Below are 15,023 nucleotides of genomic sequence, written 5' to 3'. Positions count from 1 at the left end.
AGCTGGCAGCGGCTTCAGACAAGGTAATTATACACACTCTCCCTGTCTGTCTCTCTAACACTCATACTCACTGCTATCATGCCTCACTCATCTCTCTACACCCCTACATTATATCCCTTAAACACAGCCCAAGATAATATGGGCTGACATGAGCCAAACTGTAGCTACATGTAGGACAGTTCAGCTCTGTTGTAGGCTGTAGAGCTTGAGCCCTCCCCAAACTGCTTGATGCCTAAAGAAATTGTCCACTAAGTTGCAACCAGCATAACGTCTCCTCCCTCATCATTCTGATTTATAGTGCTTGTCTGAGCCCCATGCGTTGTTGCAGGGAACACCGTCATTGTTCATTTTTAACAGAATGTTCATAGGAAAGAGGATTATTCCATCCAGCTGGCGTAGAAAGTGGAAGCAGGGCTCAAGAAAAATGACTAGAATGTGCTTTGTCACGTTTTTAGAGCAGCAGAGTTGGGCTCATGAAAAGGCGGTTACAACTGTCTAGTTTTTCTTTTACATTTGTCATTCAACACTGAAATTTGCTGGTTTCAGCCTCTCGAATGTGAGAATTCTCTGCTTTTCTCTGTTTTGTGTGATTGTAAACTTTGGGACTGCTGGTCTGACAAAACAAGAAATTAAGATGATACCTTGAGAAAAAAATAGGAGATTAATCGATTATGAAAACGAGCATTACTTGCAGCCTTGCAGATGATGCACAATTACATTTAACCTTTAAGAAGCAGCTGATAAAATATGGCTTGACTTTCACAGATTATTCTTGCTCATGACTGAGCTGACCCTCTCTGCACAATGAATTATAGTTTGCAGAAATAGCACTGTATGAGAGAAGTGCTGAACTAAATAGCTTGAACAATATTTAAACTATATGGACCATTACGCAGCATTATGCAATAACCCCAACCTTGCATCTGCCATTTTAACCAGCAAACACTGTAAGCGCAAGATTGTGGGAAAAACATATGGTTTTATGTTTAAAGATCTTTATGTTTGTCTCCATGGCAACATCTAACAAAGCCCCTTTAGTGTGTGTGACCTCTTGGCTTGTGGATGCGTGGGAGTCTAAAGTAATTAGCTTTCTTGGACTGTAGGTCACACATGACCACCTAAGGCAATGCAGCAAAACCAATCCATGAGATGAGTGACAGTTTGCATACAGCGCCTGCACAGTATGCAATGCTGTATAATACAATATATATTTCTAACAAATTGTGTTTTTTTTTTTTTTTTTTATGACACAGTGTAATGATCCTCTCCAGATTAATCACTGTAAGTGTAGTAACAACTGTGTGCAAGACAGAGCCGTAGAGAGTGAGAAAACATGTGCGGATGTGTTGATTTGCAAGTGTGTTTGCAATCTGGATCCTGACACAGACAGATGCTCAGGCCTGCTCTCTTGTCACTCTCCATCCTGTTGGGGCACTTGATATCTTCATTCTCCTCCATCTCTGCTGTTCAAAGAGGACCACTGGGTCATCATAGTGCACATGTACTGTGACTATAACGGTATTTCTTTAGGTGTCTACGCACAGTCTCTGGGTGAAAGCAAGCTGCAGTTTGTGTGGTTTGCATTAGCCAGCCCTGTGTGAGAGGTGGGTGAGGAAATGTGTAAAAAACAAACATGTTTACAGCAGCAATTGAGTATCTAGTTTCTCTGTTGGCTGTTGCTGACAAGGAATCTGCCTTCTGCGCACTGAACCATAAAATACGGCCCCGAGTTTAAAGGCTTGAATTCAAAAATACTACAGCAGATTTTTACACATTAAACATAACTTAAAATGAAAATAACATTCACCTCTGCCATTCAACTTGGACAATCCCTATGGATGGCTTTTCTGTGAGGACATCCAAAAATGTAATGATGCCGAAAACACAAACTAAATACACTGAGTATTGACAAGATTGCAGAAGAATATATATAGCAAAGACTTGCCCATGAGAAAACACATTTTAAAAAAAAAGAAGGGGGTAGATATACTTTAGTTTTGATAATGTAGCCTGTAATCATTCCCGAGGCAGATTCTATGTGGTCACGCAGACAGGCTGTCTGGAAGCTGCTGAAACCTTGAACCAGAATAGCACTGATAATGTATCTGTCATGAATGTGTGTCATCAGGACCTGTTCCCCAGCACGCTGTGGAAAATGAAATGGCTCTGCTGCCTCCCTGGCCTGCTTTATTTAAAGCTGTTACCATGACTGCATAACTTTAAGTGACACACATATACTGTAACTCGCATATGTTATTTAAATACAATATATCTCCAAAGGCTAGAGGAAGTGACATTTATACTACCGCAAGCATAAATTCAATTTTTCAACATGAGCTAAACGTCTAAATGTTGAGATTATCATGGCTTGACAACTCCAGTTAATGAATGGAGAGTAAGCTCAGAGTTTTTGTTAAATTGTAAATTTGAGCTCTGTGAAATGTCATCTTTCCAACAAAGTTCACATGTCCGGGGAATAAAAGCAGCTCAAAAGCCAGTTGATCATGTGAGAAACAGCACAGTAGGAGCGAGCCCCTCTCACTCCTTCCTGCTGAAATGAGAAGGCCAGCTGCAAATACGGCGTAAATGCCGCTTTCCCACATTTGCACATGCTCCCAGGAGATGGGTGGTCAGGTCTTTCTGACGTAGGGACAGACAAAAACTCCCTGACTCACAGCTCAAAAAGTGGAAAACCATCCAGTGAATGGATATTTCTTTGCAGTGATAGCACTTATACATGATGTGGCTCCTTCTGAACTTATTGTTTTTGGACTAATATAATAGGAGCAAAGATGTAATTTCAACAGATGGGAAAGAGATGCACTTGAGACAACGAGCTGGGTATAAATGTTAGACATCCAGCATCCACTGAGGACCTCCATTTCATTGTCTGGGGTGAGATCACCAGCAAAGCTCTGTGTTTTAGCACAGCGGGTCAAAAGTTGTGGGGTCAAAGGTCACTGTGATAGCCATCAGTCCTCACCACTCCCAGCTGCTCTCCGAAGAAGTAATTCTAGTACTTGTAGTTTATGCTCCACAAAGATGGTTTCAAAAGGTCTTTAACACAGGTTGTTTACTAAAAGAGCCACTAAGTGAGTGGATATGTGCCTTTTTCCATCTGATGGGAATGTGATCTATCCCTTTTTAGTCCACCTTACAACCCTGCTTTTTTATAACCTAAACAGCAGCTCACTTTGTTAATTGACTTTCTCCGTCCTCTCAGGACAATAGGGCTGGTCCTTGACTTCTTTATGACTTCCCTTTATGAGTCCTTGGTTGATTATGCCTTTAAAGAGCCCTTAATAAAGACTAAGCAAACAGAGCTTTCAGCAGAACGGACGGAAAACTCTGAGGCTGTTGTGAAAGGCTCCTCGTGGCAAAATGCCAGCCCCATACCATGGGACAAAATGAAGAAAATATTCACACAAAAAAAAAGAAAAAAAACATAAGTTAAATGAAAAGGTCATGAAAAAGGCTCACTGCTGGATTCTACTAACACAATGAAAAAGCTCTTTGTTTAGGAAAAACAGCCATATAATAAATAGAAATAATGGCTTTCAGTGAACATATTTTTGAATTTACACCAATAACCCCTAAATCCCAATAACATGTAGTGGAAAATGGAATGTAATAAATACATAATACTGCAGCTTGACTGGAAATCTGTGTCACTGTGTTGCTTTACGTGAGCTTCAATGCACTTGGCAGTTGGCCTGTGAATGCACAGATTTTGGCGGGCGATGCAGTGGGAAGAGATTTGACGACACATATTTTTTGGATCAGGAAGATTTTAAAACATAAATCTGCTCTCTTTTTTTTTTTTCATGCCAAGCCTTGGCAGTTGTCCAGTCAAGCCTCAGGGCCTTCAACAACGACAGCGGGCCAACACAGGGTCATCTTAAACAAAAACCTAATTTCCTGTTAGGCCAAAGTGCTGGGATATTAATCAAGATAAGAGGAGTGAAAGAGGAAGTGAGATGAGTGTTTGGCATGTAAGGTGGTGAACTTCCTCTTTTTTAGCTGTAGGAAGCTAATAATACAGTCAGTTAAAAGCTGTCTTTCGCTCTGCTTACCTCCCTGACAGACACAACACTTCTGGATGTCCATTGCATTGCTTACATTCTTAAGGCCGGTTAAGCTGCAGGCCTCGCATGATTCCCACCCTCTACATTTGATCAGCTGCTCTGTGGAGGTCAGAGAAAGGACGTCTAACTTTCCTCCACCACCTGACAGACTGTCCTCTACCCAAACACCCACCAAGCCTTCTCCGGCCAGCAAAAACAATGTGCCCACCTATTTACAACCCTTTCCCTTTCTGCATGACACCCAGGTTTTTATCACCCACCCATCGGCACAATGCTGGACACTTGCCTCCGCAGCCCGTTTCAATGGACGGAAATTGGGATTGCAAAACAGACCAGTAGTGAAAGGACATGTGGCTCCATCAGCTTCCATACAAACAATGGAGAATCTCCCAGTGTTTAGCTTCTACTTCCTCCCGACACAGCACTAACAATGAGGCGCTATTATGACTGACTGTCTGCTGTTTCCAGCTCTGGATGAGACTAGGATGAGAACACCATCTTCACATAATTTGGTGCTGAGCAGTATTAAAGAGTTATTTAACGTAAAAGAGGTATTTCTCTGATAAGATAATAAAAAAAAAGGTTAAAAATCCCTAGAGATCACTGGAGCACAGAAAGTAATAGGAAACAGCGAGGAAAATAGAATTGGACATAAAAATAGAATAACCGCGCTGGCTCACTGCACTTTTTTGACAACTACAAAACCCTTCAATTTCAACTTCAACTTGAACTGTACTATACCCAAGAGAAATGTTGTCTTGTTGCCGGGAGAAAGACCGAAAAGGCAAGAAATGTGAACATAAAACAAAATGAATAAGATAAAACGTATAAAACACAACTTACAAAGAACACTGTATGACAAGAACCTCTACCACCGACCAATTCTGAAATTAAGTCCCTAACCCTAACCCTTCAAATGACATCAGATACTCATTTGTCAAAAAAAGGATGGGTGTCGACCAGCTATGACAATGTGATGTATAATGTATATGACAATGTTGTTTAGAGATACAGCCTGCTTTCTATCAGCCATTTACAACACAGTGACTCTGAAAAAAAAGGTAGACTAACTGTACCTTGACAAATACTTAAAAAGAAAAAAAAGCAGATCATCAAGAGTTGATAGAGTCTCCTCAATAACATTTTCACTCTTAATATATCAACAGTTTCTGAGAACAAAGGTAATGTTAACTCTACAGTGCATTCAACAGCAGGCAGACAGGCAGCACCATCTTCTCTGCTTATACTGTCCCCTTTTGAGTTGTTCAGAAATGTGCAACCCGTAGCACAAGTGTTTGTTTACATCATAAGAAATAATACTCTCTCTCAGACAAGGGGTCTCCACGGCCTTGATAAGGATCATTGGTATTTATTACACCCATCAGAGCTCTTCCAGTGAATTGTTTGATAATGGGCTGTCTCAAAAGACACGCAGCACCCGCTACAGAGGCGTTCTGAATCTTTGTGCTTATATTTGCCTATGTGTCTGGTATAATGACAAACAGTGGAGACAAAGCCAGTGACACAAAGATGAACAGAGGGCTGTCAGGTTTCAGTCCATGAGAAACCCCATTTATAGAGAGCACAGAGGACAGTTTAAATGTGGATGGAGATCTTGGTTATGCTATACAATGAACATCCCTCGAGACTAACATTGTGTGTCCTGTAATTGCCCTGAGTCTGCCTCTCTGGTCTCGGCCTCCGCTGGGGGTGACATCTCATCTCAAGGGCAGAGAGACGGGAGATATCTACAGACCAATCACAGCCCTGTTAGTCAAACCTCCATCAGCTGGTCACAGCTCCATCTCTTAACTCCTCTCACTCCTCCTGGGGAGAAAAGCACTGGGCTGTTGCCAATTCAAAACTACAGGGTTAGACAGACACACACACACACAAAGAGAGAGAGAGAGCAAGAGACAGAAACAGAGAAAGACCTTGACCTGCTCATTCCCCTCCACAGCCTCAATGCCAAAGCTTTGGCTCTAAATAAACACAGCCTTCAAAGGGAAAGAGTTTAACCCTCTGGAACCAACACTTTGTTTCAGCCCTGGTTTGACAGATAATCCCTCACAAATCCTAAATCTCTGTGGGATTCAGAGTCAGCCAAAGTGGCAGAAATACACAGACAGACAAAAAGAGGTTGCAAAACATGCAAAACTTTCTCTCTCTCTCTCTCTCTCTCTCTCTCTCTCTCTTTATTTATTTATATATATATATATATATATATAAAAATGTTTGGGTCATGTTAAACACATATGCATACATACAGACACATTCAGTCATCCTAAATGTTTTCATCATTGCATGTACACAACATTGTCAGGATCTTTGTCAGTTGGAACAGAAAGTGAAACTAAAAAGCTGTTACAAACATGCCCGCAACATGGATATGCAAACACAGTCCAACTGACACGCAGGATCATTATTGGGATTTCAGAAATTCAGATGTGTGCGTGATCCTACATCATCCATTCAGTGGAAATATTTAGTGGAAGATTTCTGTTATCAAACCTTACATTTTCAGAGTACAGTTCTGCCTTCATTCCTCAGGCTTGCTCAACTACTGAACTAATCAACAGGCTCTTGATCGGTTGAATCAAGTGTGCAAGTACCTGACTCTCACAAAAAAGGAAACCCTACGCCCTGAAGGAGAGAACTTCATTTCCAAGTCTATAATTCCCTTGGATATAATACCTATCAAAAATGTAAGTAGCTGTGAATTAAGGCAATACAAGTTCCAGTATCCAAAACAGGCTTCCAAACCACCTGCGCATACTGCTATTATAGATAAGGACTGGTTGGGTCTGTTCTGCTGACCATCTGACAGGCAGTTACTCTAGACTGTTATTATTACTGAAAGTTGCACATGAAATGTCAGGTTTGATTTTCAGCCGTAAACAAAACAGCATATTGCTGTAGATCCCCAGCAAAAAAAATACATAGGACATGACCTCTGCCTCCTCCATGGCCTGCAGACACACCAATCAAACGCCTCCTTTTATGTTAACAGCAGTGATTCAGCAGAGCTCTCTCAGCTGGTGAGGCATATGATTCAGACACTTCTGAGGAAAGTCATTCCAGTTTCAGTCCTGTGAAAACAAGAGGCCCTCTCACTCTGGCTCCTCACAGGACAGCAACAGCCTACCCGGCTGAGCACTCTTCATTTATTGCCCCTGCAATCGATAGCCCATTGCCCATTCATCACAGCAAAGAGCCAGGGCTCATATGCTCATGGGCTTGGTTGATCCACCCACACTGAATGCTGAGGCAAGGCACTGGACAGGTGAGGTCAGAGTAGATTAATAATCAAGAGTGTAAATCTTTTTTCCCTTACAGGAAATCACAGACTGGGTAAAAGCTCCTCAGGATCTCCTCTCTGCTTATTGATCTGCAGCAACTTCATTCCCATCATTCACAGTGACAGCAACCACTCACGTCTCTGTGAAGTGAAGTGGGGCTGAAAAGGTCTAGGCTTCAGACTGGCATTTACCTATAGCTCAGATTCTTACCTTATTTTGATTTTGAACACGTCAACGAATAGGCCCTTCACACCAGATGCGCTCTCTCTAACTGAAAGCATGCTTTCAACCAAATGGTGGATGATACTGAGAAGGTGACAGCCCCTTTAGTGTGCCATAAACACCTCGGGCACATTGCAAAAACAACCACCTTTGGAAATCATTCACAGTGGAACACTTAAAAATAAGTGATTTAAAAAAAAAAAAAAGTTTAAAGAGGCTTTAGGCCTATGCATATTTTTAAACTTTATCAGACTATATAACCTCGAAAGTGGGATCAATTTTACAGTCTATGGATATTAAACAGGATTCACTGTGTATAGCGTGTTTTTATCCAGTGTTTGTCAGCTATGGCTTTCGGCAGGTGATGGTGTCATGATCCTCTTCTGTCCAGGTTCCTCTTACCTTATTAGAATAGGGCGGCTTGGCGAGGTTGATGCCATCTCTGATGAGCTTATCCCTGATCATGATCTTCAGCTTCAGCTTGGGGTATATCACCAGCTCCCTCCTGTTGCCCAGCGTCAGGTTCCTCTGCGCGCCCATGTACCCACCGTTGCGCCCAACCCGGTCACTGTTGGGCTCAGTCCAAGACTTGGATCCCCGCAGTTTGGACTCATACTGGTCCACCATGTGACTGGTATAAATCTCGGCCGCGGGTGGCATCGGCTCCAAGGTGAAGTACAGTCCACTGGCCGTCTCTTTGGCTTCCTCCTTTAGCCTTCTCACCGCGTCGTGAATCCTTTGCCTGTGGTGAGGGATGTAGACGCCGATGGCATCCAGGTCGGGGTCTCCGATCTGTTTGCAAACCTCCAGATCGTCATATCCATTATCCACAAAAGCCTCGACATACTGGGCCAGCTGGAGGGTCTTCAGCCACTCGTAGACGATGACAGGTCCGTTGCTTGTCATTTTGGCTGTTGCCAGATCGGCTACAACTCGGAGGGAAGAGGACACTAAAGTGATGGGTTACTTTCCCATTTCAAACGCATCATAAAGGTTGTTAATAACAGTGTGTGTCTTCTCTTTTTCTCTTAAGCAATTTCTGGATTATCCATCCTACAGGTTCGGTTACCATTCCAACCTTATGAGTCCGCAATGTTTTAAGATATAACAAAAGAGCCGTAAGTGAATTAAAGGCTCAGCCTGACAGTCCCTGTGACTGTAACACCTGTCAATATTTACAAATGAAGATCACTTCAGTTTCACTTGCGACAGCTTTCAAATCCCAAATGTCACTTGGACATCAATTTCACTCGCCCACAGCGGCTTACCACGCGCAGTCAGTTCCAGTAATTAGGCTTCCTTAAACAAATATGAAAGCAATTGCCTCAAACTATTGTCATTCAAATAGCTGCTCGACTGGATTTCTGTCTGTTACGCACGGCAGCTGCTGCGTGTTAAAAACCAACAGCTCGTGCTCCTTCCTCTAAGTCCTCGGTGTCGCCAAACGGCAGCGCGTTTGAAGAAATAAATCCAAATAACACCAAAGCGGCTCGAAAATGACAGAAAGTCGGCTGCCGACGATTGACGGCGACCGCACTGTTCCGCGTCCAACCTCTCAGTCTACGCGTCGTCCAGTTCTTCCAGCCGGCACATCACTTACGCTGGAACTGCAGCCAAAATCCAACATGCTCACTGCTGCTCCTCTGCCGTCCACGCCCCCCCCCAAAAAAAATCTCACTGTACCCATTTAAATATAGTGATGCAAGTCCCTTTTTTTTCCTTCTCCCAACTTGTCACGCAGCTTCGGTGCTTACAGTGGGTCACCAGGTTCCCACCGACTTGGCCAAAGTTGGTCCCAAACGAAAGCGCATGTTAAACCCGCCGCACAGTCCAAATGAAGATTCTTGCCGCTGGTTTGTGTCACATTATTACTCCCCTACGATGTGATTTCGTCCACCGCACCTCTCTCTCGCTCTTTCTCACTCTCTCTCTCTCGCTCTTACACACACACATACACTCACTCACTCATTCAGCATTTCCACGGTTTGGTTTCTCAACACGCATGAGCTCCCTCTATGTGGTAACTGAGGAACTGAAGATTTCGCAGCATTGGAGCTGATGTAATAGGAGAAACGTATGTGCCACTCATCCATCTTTCATCTGTCTAAGCACTATCTATATGAACGGACATTTCATGCTGTTTCTTCTTTTCCTGGAAACACTGGAAACAAGTGGAGCCCAACTGTTTGTATCAACTGCAGCACCGCTGGAGGCCATCGTCACTAATATGAGACAAGTCAAACTGTCTAGGAGAAAAAGAGAGAGAGTGAGAACTGGGGGACTAATACTGCATGAATAAGACCTGTCCGCTCTGTCCAAGTGGATGCCAAGCTGCCTGGTGCTGATGCATGCTTTATCAAATGTGAGCTGACAGCTTGTTAGGGGTCAGTTTGATACAATCACTATCTCGGCTCGAAGCTGGAAGTGATTTGCCTCGGCCCATTATGACATGCGGCAGGGCTGGAGAACAAACACACCAGTCGGAGAGAGGAGTGGGGAAGCATTTCAAACAGTCTCCTTTTGGGGGTGGGGGGGGGGGGGGCAGCAGAAACATGCCAAAAATGTATGTCAGAATGTCAGTGGAAGTGGTGCATGCCAGTGTGCATCCTTCATCATGTTCCCAGTCCAATCAGACATGAGTTAGCTGACATTTCCTGTGATTTACCTGTCTGCTGCTGTCAATGCAATTATTCAGAAATGCTCTAATGTCCCTCGTCCTCTGTAAACACTCATATAGAGTGGTCTGACTGTCAGGAGCGAGAGGGGTTTAACCTGAGCAAAGTGTGATGTGATACAGCAGAGCTTGTACTTGTATTGACATGAGAATCTATCATGAATATTCAGCGACTTTATAAGGCAATAAACCCAAAGTATCATGTTTGTTGGTATGGTTGATAGACAGTGTGATCTGCATAGCAATGTTTCCATATGCTGGTATTGTGTGCAGCTCTGCCATAATAAAACAACAAAAAAAGAAAAAAGAAATTTTGGCAATATCAGAATATGCAGACACGAAAATCAGCTTTAATGTGTCCATTGTCATCATGACTGTCTGCAAACTAACCAGAAACAGTGTAAAGGTGAAGGACAGCCTCGACGATTAGCAGAAACGTTTAAAAATGACCTTAACCTTTAACATTTACTCTGAACACCAACTTATTTCAGTTTTTATATAACGTCTTGTATATTAACCATTACTGGGACTAAAATTTACATGGCTCTGCCTTCCCCATTGTTCTAGGCAAAAACATGTCATTAGATCGGTTACAGGAGCAAGGGATTATGGGAGGAGAGTGACAGATGGAACAGGGAGACTGGTGCGCTCTACGGTGGCTGGACTCAGATTGTGTACTGGCAGTGCCAGGATTGCTGTGTTTCCACTTTGCTGCCCCAGGCCATGGTGAGCGACCAGCGGGTGCCGAGGGAGGCAAGGGTGGCAACCTTGCAGAAGTGTCTCGCAAGCTGTATGGAAATACACAAGACAGTCTGTTTGTAAGGAAATCATCTGAGACACGTCTGTGAAGATTCTCAGTCATCGAGGTCATGATATCTCTTATCTCTCGTATCTCTCTATACGAAAGCAACTGGACATGCTTGTGGTTTTTGTAATTAATGCACACTGCAGGTGTTGCCTTTGATAACTGTGACTCCTTATGAAAACATCCTAGTTCTATAAGATAAAACATATGAACATAAAATAAAAGGTGGAAGAGCAGTAAAATATCAAATTTAAGAGGCTTGAACCAAAACATATTTGGTATTTAGCTGCAAACAAATGATATAAATGATTAATCAATCTAATTTTTCATTGCTAAAATTCTGTATTACATAGCTTTTATACATATGATGGATTTTTGATTCAGTGAAATAACTTAAATGCATCACCATATGTGTTGATATAGTATATTATTGCATAAGAATTAGTACAGTACCCTTGCTTTGTAGACTTAAAAAAAAGAGTCTATGGCCGTTTCAGGCGACAGACCCATTGCTCTTCCACAGAACGTAGCAGTCCTGCCCTGAAGCCACAGAACCGCTGCCACATCAATAACGCCTCAATAACCATCCCTTAATAAAACCTGAAATAGGGAGCCCAGAGCCTTTGAGCAGGTAAATATGAACATGTGGCAGCGAGAAAGCACATTAGCATTGGTGCTAGTAAATATGTATAGGCTGCTTTGACTGTGTTGATTGAAAGAGTGTGACTGCGGCAGGTTGCGGGAAGGAAAGCTCCAGCAGACACAGCTGGAAGGTGAGAGAAGACAGACACAGCCAGACAGACAATAGCATCACTGCTGACAGCCAGCCTTTCTCTATGCTAATACTCTGCGCTGTGTGCTTCTGTTTCTCTCTGAAAAGGAAGACTTGGGTATTGGAAGGTGGGGATTTTTGTTGGATGAAATTTTAGGATCTCTTTGGGCTCTGCCGTCTAGGTTGCACCTTTCAAGACCTCAATTTTAAAATCCTTTGAAGCAGAGAATGGCTTCTGTCCACCTAGATGCAGAGGCACCATGAAGGTCATGGGTGGTGGTTTCTAGGTCGAGGCTTTTGCGGGTGGCTATCTTTCAGCACCTGATAGATATGTAGGCTCTTCTGCTGGCAACACAGTCAAGGTGGATATAGAAAACAACAAATAACGGTTCATGCTTTGAATTGAATGTCTTGTTGAAGATGGGGTTAAACATGTCAGCAGTTTTTGACCACCATCCCTGCAATTCACTTCACTTTATCACCTGAGATAACCTGAGATTTACTGTCAATTCTTCGTGTTGACAAAGCACTATTTAATGCTAACATATGATAAAACAACAATAAAACATTTAAGTTTTTAAACTGCAAAGAGGACAGAGGTCACAGTGGTTTTGCCTTTTCAAAATCTTTAAACCTTTTTTCTGCCTCTCTTTCCGTTTCAGATTTGGGGGTTTGCTGGAGATGATTCTTCAGGAACAGCCAAAACTAGAGGAAACAATCCTGGAGTGAGCTAATGATTGCCTGTGATTACTGCATATCACATCTGGCTTCATCACGAGGAGTTTTCCTGTGTTCCTGGATAAAATGAGTTTGTCTTGATGGGAAAAATTTACCCTGAAAATGAATTCTCAGAATTGTACAAGAAAACATACAAGCACCAACTGGGGAGTAGGAGAAAAACTAAAACTGTGGGGGGACAATGATTACAACAAGTAGTTCTGTGGTGAACCTGAATAAAAATCAGTGCTAAATCCACAGTGTTTATTTTCTTGAGATGCAATTAAGGGCAAAAACTGAAAGATATTTGCAGGCTTAAAAATGAAAGAGCTCTCCCTAGAGGTCAGCGGTCCAGGGCATCTAGTGGATTCCTTTTCAGCCTTCTGGCATCTTCAATGGAGAGAGAAAGAAAGAGCTTGATCTGTCTTTATGCACTTTTAATTACAAACGGCTGGCTGGGCTGCAAGCTCCGGAGACCAGAGGTGAAGCAGGCAAGTCAGGACCAGCTGCCACTCCATCGGCAGCTCAACATCAGCCTAAACATCCCCAAGGGAGAAGGAGGGTGGCAGCTCGAGGTTAATGCAAGGGTTGCATGTCTAAGCATATCAGCCACAGACACCTGCCAATCACCAGACAGAATGTGTCAGTAAAGGCAACAGGTCAGTTATCTATGTTAGCATTCCCACTGGAGCAATGGAAGTGATGCCATCAATCAAACCACTACTCTGGAGCTAACTTCTCAACTTCTCCTAGGGTCTGGTTCAATAAGAGCAGAGGGTGATGATGGACGGATCTCTGATCTCTGATCAGGCAGCTGAGGTGATTACCTCAGTGGAGCACACAGGCTGATGGAGTGCAGACTTCTTTCAAATCAAACCCAGCTCCTGCAACGTGGATCACACTAAATTTTCAGCTCCAGAACAAGACTGGAAGGAGCCTCGTAGCAATGAATATTTGAAACAAAAAAAAAATTCCTGCGGAATAGTGATACAGATCTCGTCTTTGTTTATTGACTCTGCACAGAACAGAGAGTCTTTGGCATCCTGTTTTATCCCCTCGTAACCTGATTATAAGCTAGCAGTATACATTAATAGCTGAAAGCCTTTCCCAAGGAACAAAACACGAGGTACATAAAAGAGACGAAGTTTGTGCATTGCAAGTGCAGGGACCCAGTACAATAAAGACATTGCTAATTAAAATCACTGGTGGTACAAACCAGCAGTTAAAATTAATTGTATTTATTGTGCCGAGAATTAAAAACTCACATAGCAGGCTAATGAGCTGAAGTCATTACAGAGAAACTGCCTTCATAACAGGTAACAAATTAATTTTCTTTAAATGGGTCAGACTGTCTTCACATATTGAGCTCACACAGAGATTCTTTGTTTTGAACTGTGTCAAAAACAGCAAAATGGGAAAAAAAAAAAACCCAAAAACGCCCAAATCCCAGAATTCCCATAAACCAAGTAACCTAAGAAACCAAGCTCTGCTTTGTAGTCTTAAGCTGTTATCATGGAAACCCAGGCTTTACCAAAGAGAGAATTATCGGGCAATATGACTCCTGTTATTGCCTTTGGCAGTACTTTAATAAGACCCAGCTAACCTGTGACCTGAGTTTGCAGCAGCAGAGGTAGTTGTAGGAGAGATTTGGTGGCTCAAAGGGCATCGGCATGCCCACAGGAGCCGCCATTTAATCCCCAGTCAACTGCGCTGATGTGCCACCACAGTGAACCAGGGTCCATGTAATTAGTATGGATGGCCATGCACCAACCAAGCACAGCAGCATAAGTGGATTATGTATATATGCTAATTTTTGACACATGGCCACTGGCAATTTGAGACATGCAACTGTAAGAGGTGATATAATGCATAAATGCGTGGCAGATTTTTCTTTCACAACTGGGTACTATGAAACCTTGGCAAGGATTTGGACAGAGACAGTCAAATTAACTTGTTTTTGTTAAGGCTAATTAAAAATGCACAAATATATTAGGCTTGATACCAACCCCTCCCACACAACACCTTTCTCTCCCTCTCTCTCTCTCTCTCACACACACTTACAAAGACATATTAACAGCAACTTTCAAAAACACCTAACACACCTGTTGATCTAAGGCTGGAGATAAAAAGAGCTGTAAATTAGTCTGTCTGTCAGTCTGCCCTCTGATGAAATATGGATGCCTCCTACCATCCCCTTTGTTCTCCTCAGTTCTCCTGTGCTGCCGTTAATTACAGATATAAGGATAATCTAGAGGGGTCAGGGTCTGGCTAGAGAAAGGCTTGAGGATCTCTGACAGGAGATATTGACTGAAGGCAATCCAAGCCAGCAAACTTCACCTCGTGATCTACGACTATCCTAGGAGCACAATGGCACCCAGAGGTATAAGGTTTAACTGCCAAACCAGGCAGCTGGCTGGGACATGACTGTTGATTTGACCATTCAGGAAAT

The 15,023-nt window shown here is 42.8% G+C and overlaps 1 protein-coding gene across 4 annotated transcripts in view; it reads right to left on the bottom strand.

Moving 5' to 3' along the window:
• sash1a (SAM and SH3 domain containing 1a) overlaps positions 1-9,398 on the bottom strand; it is a 161,144-nt gene extending 151,746 nt beyond the window's left edge. For 2 of the 4 annotated variants that reach the window (XM_041064017.1, XM_041064018.1), the window contains exon 1: positions 8,009-9,393. In XM_041064017.1, coding sequence (XP_040919951.1) covers positions 8,009-8,512 — 504 coding nt within the window. In that variant the 5' untranslated portion in view covers positions 8,513-9,393. Of the gene's footprint in view, positions 1-8,008 lie in introns of all 4 variants that reach the window. The other 2 variants (XM_041064024.1, XM_041064020.1) reach the window with 2 other exon arrangements.
• Between the last annotated feature and the right edge of the window lie 5,625 nt (positions 9,399-15,023).

Source organism: Toxotes jaculatrix, chromosome 19, assembly GCF_017976425.1.
Source record: "Toxotes jaculatrix isolate fToxJac2 chromosome 19, fToxJac2.pri, whole genome shotgun sequence".
Classification (NCBI taxonomy): Eukaryota; Metazoa; Chordata; class Actinopteri; family Toxotidae; genus Toxotes; species Toxotes jaculatrix.
The sequence above is the reverse complement of the archived record's forward strand: the minus strand, read 5'-3'. Positions and strand labels throughout refer to the sequence as shown.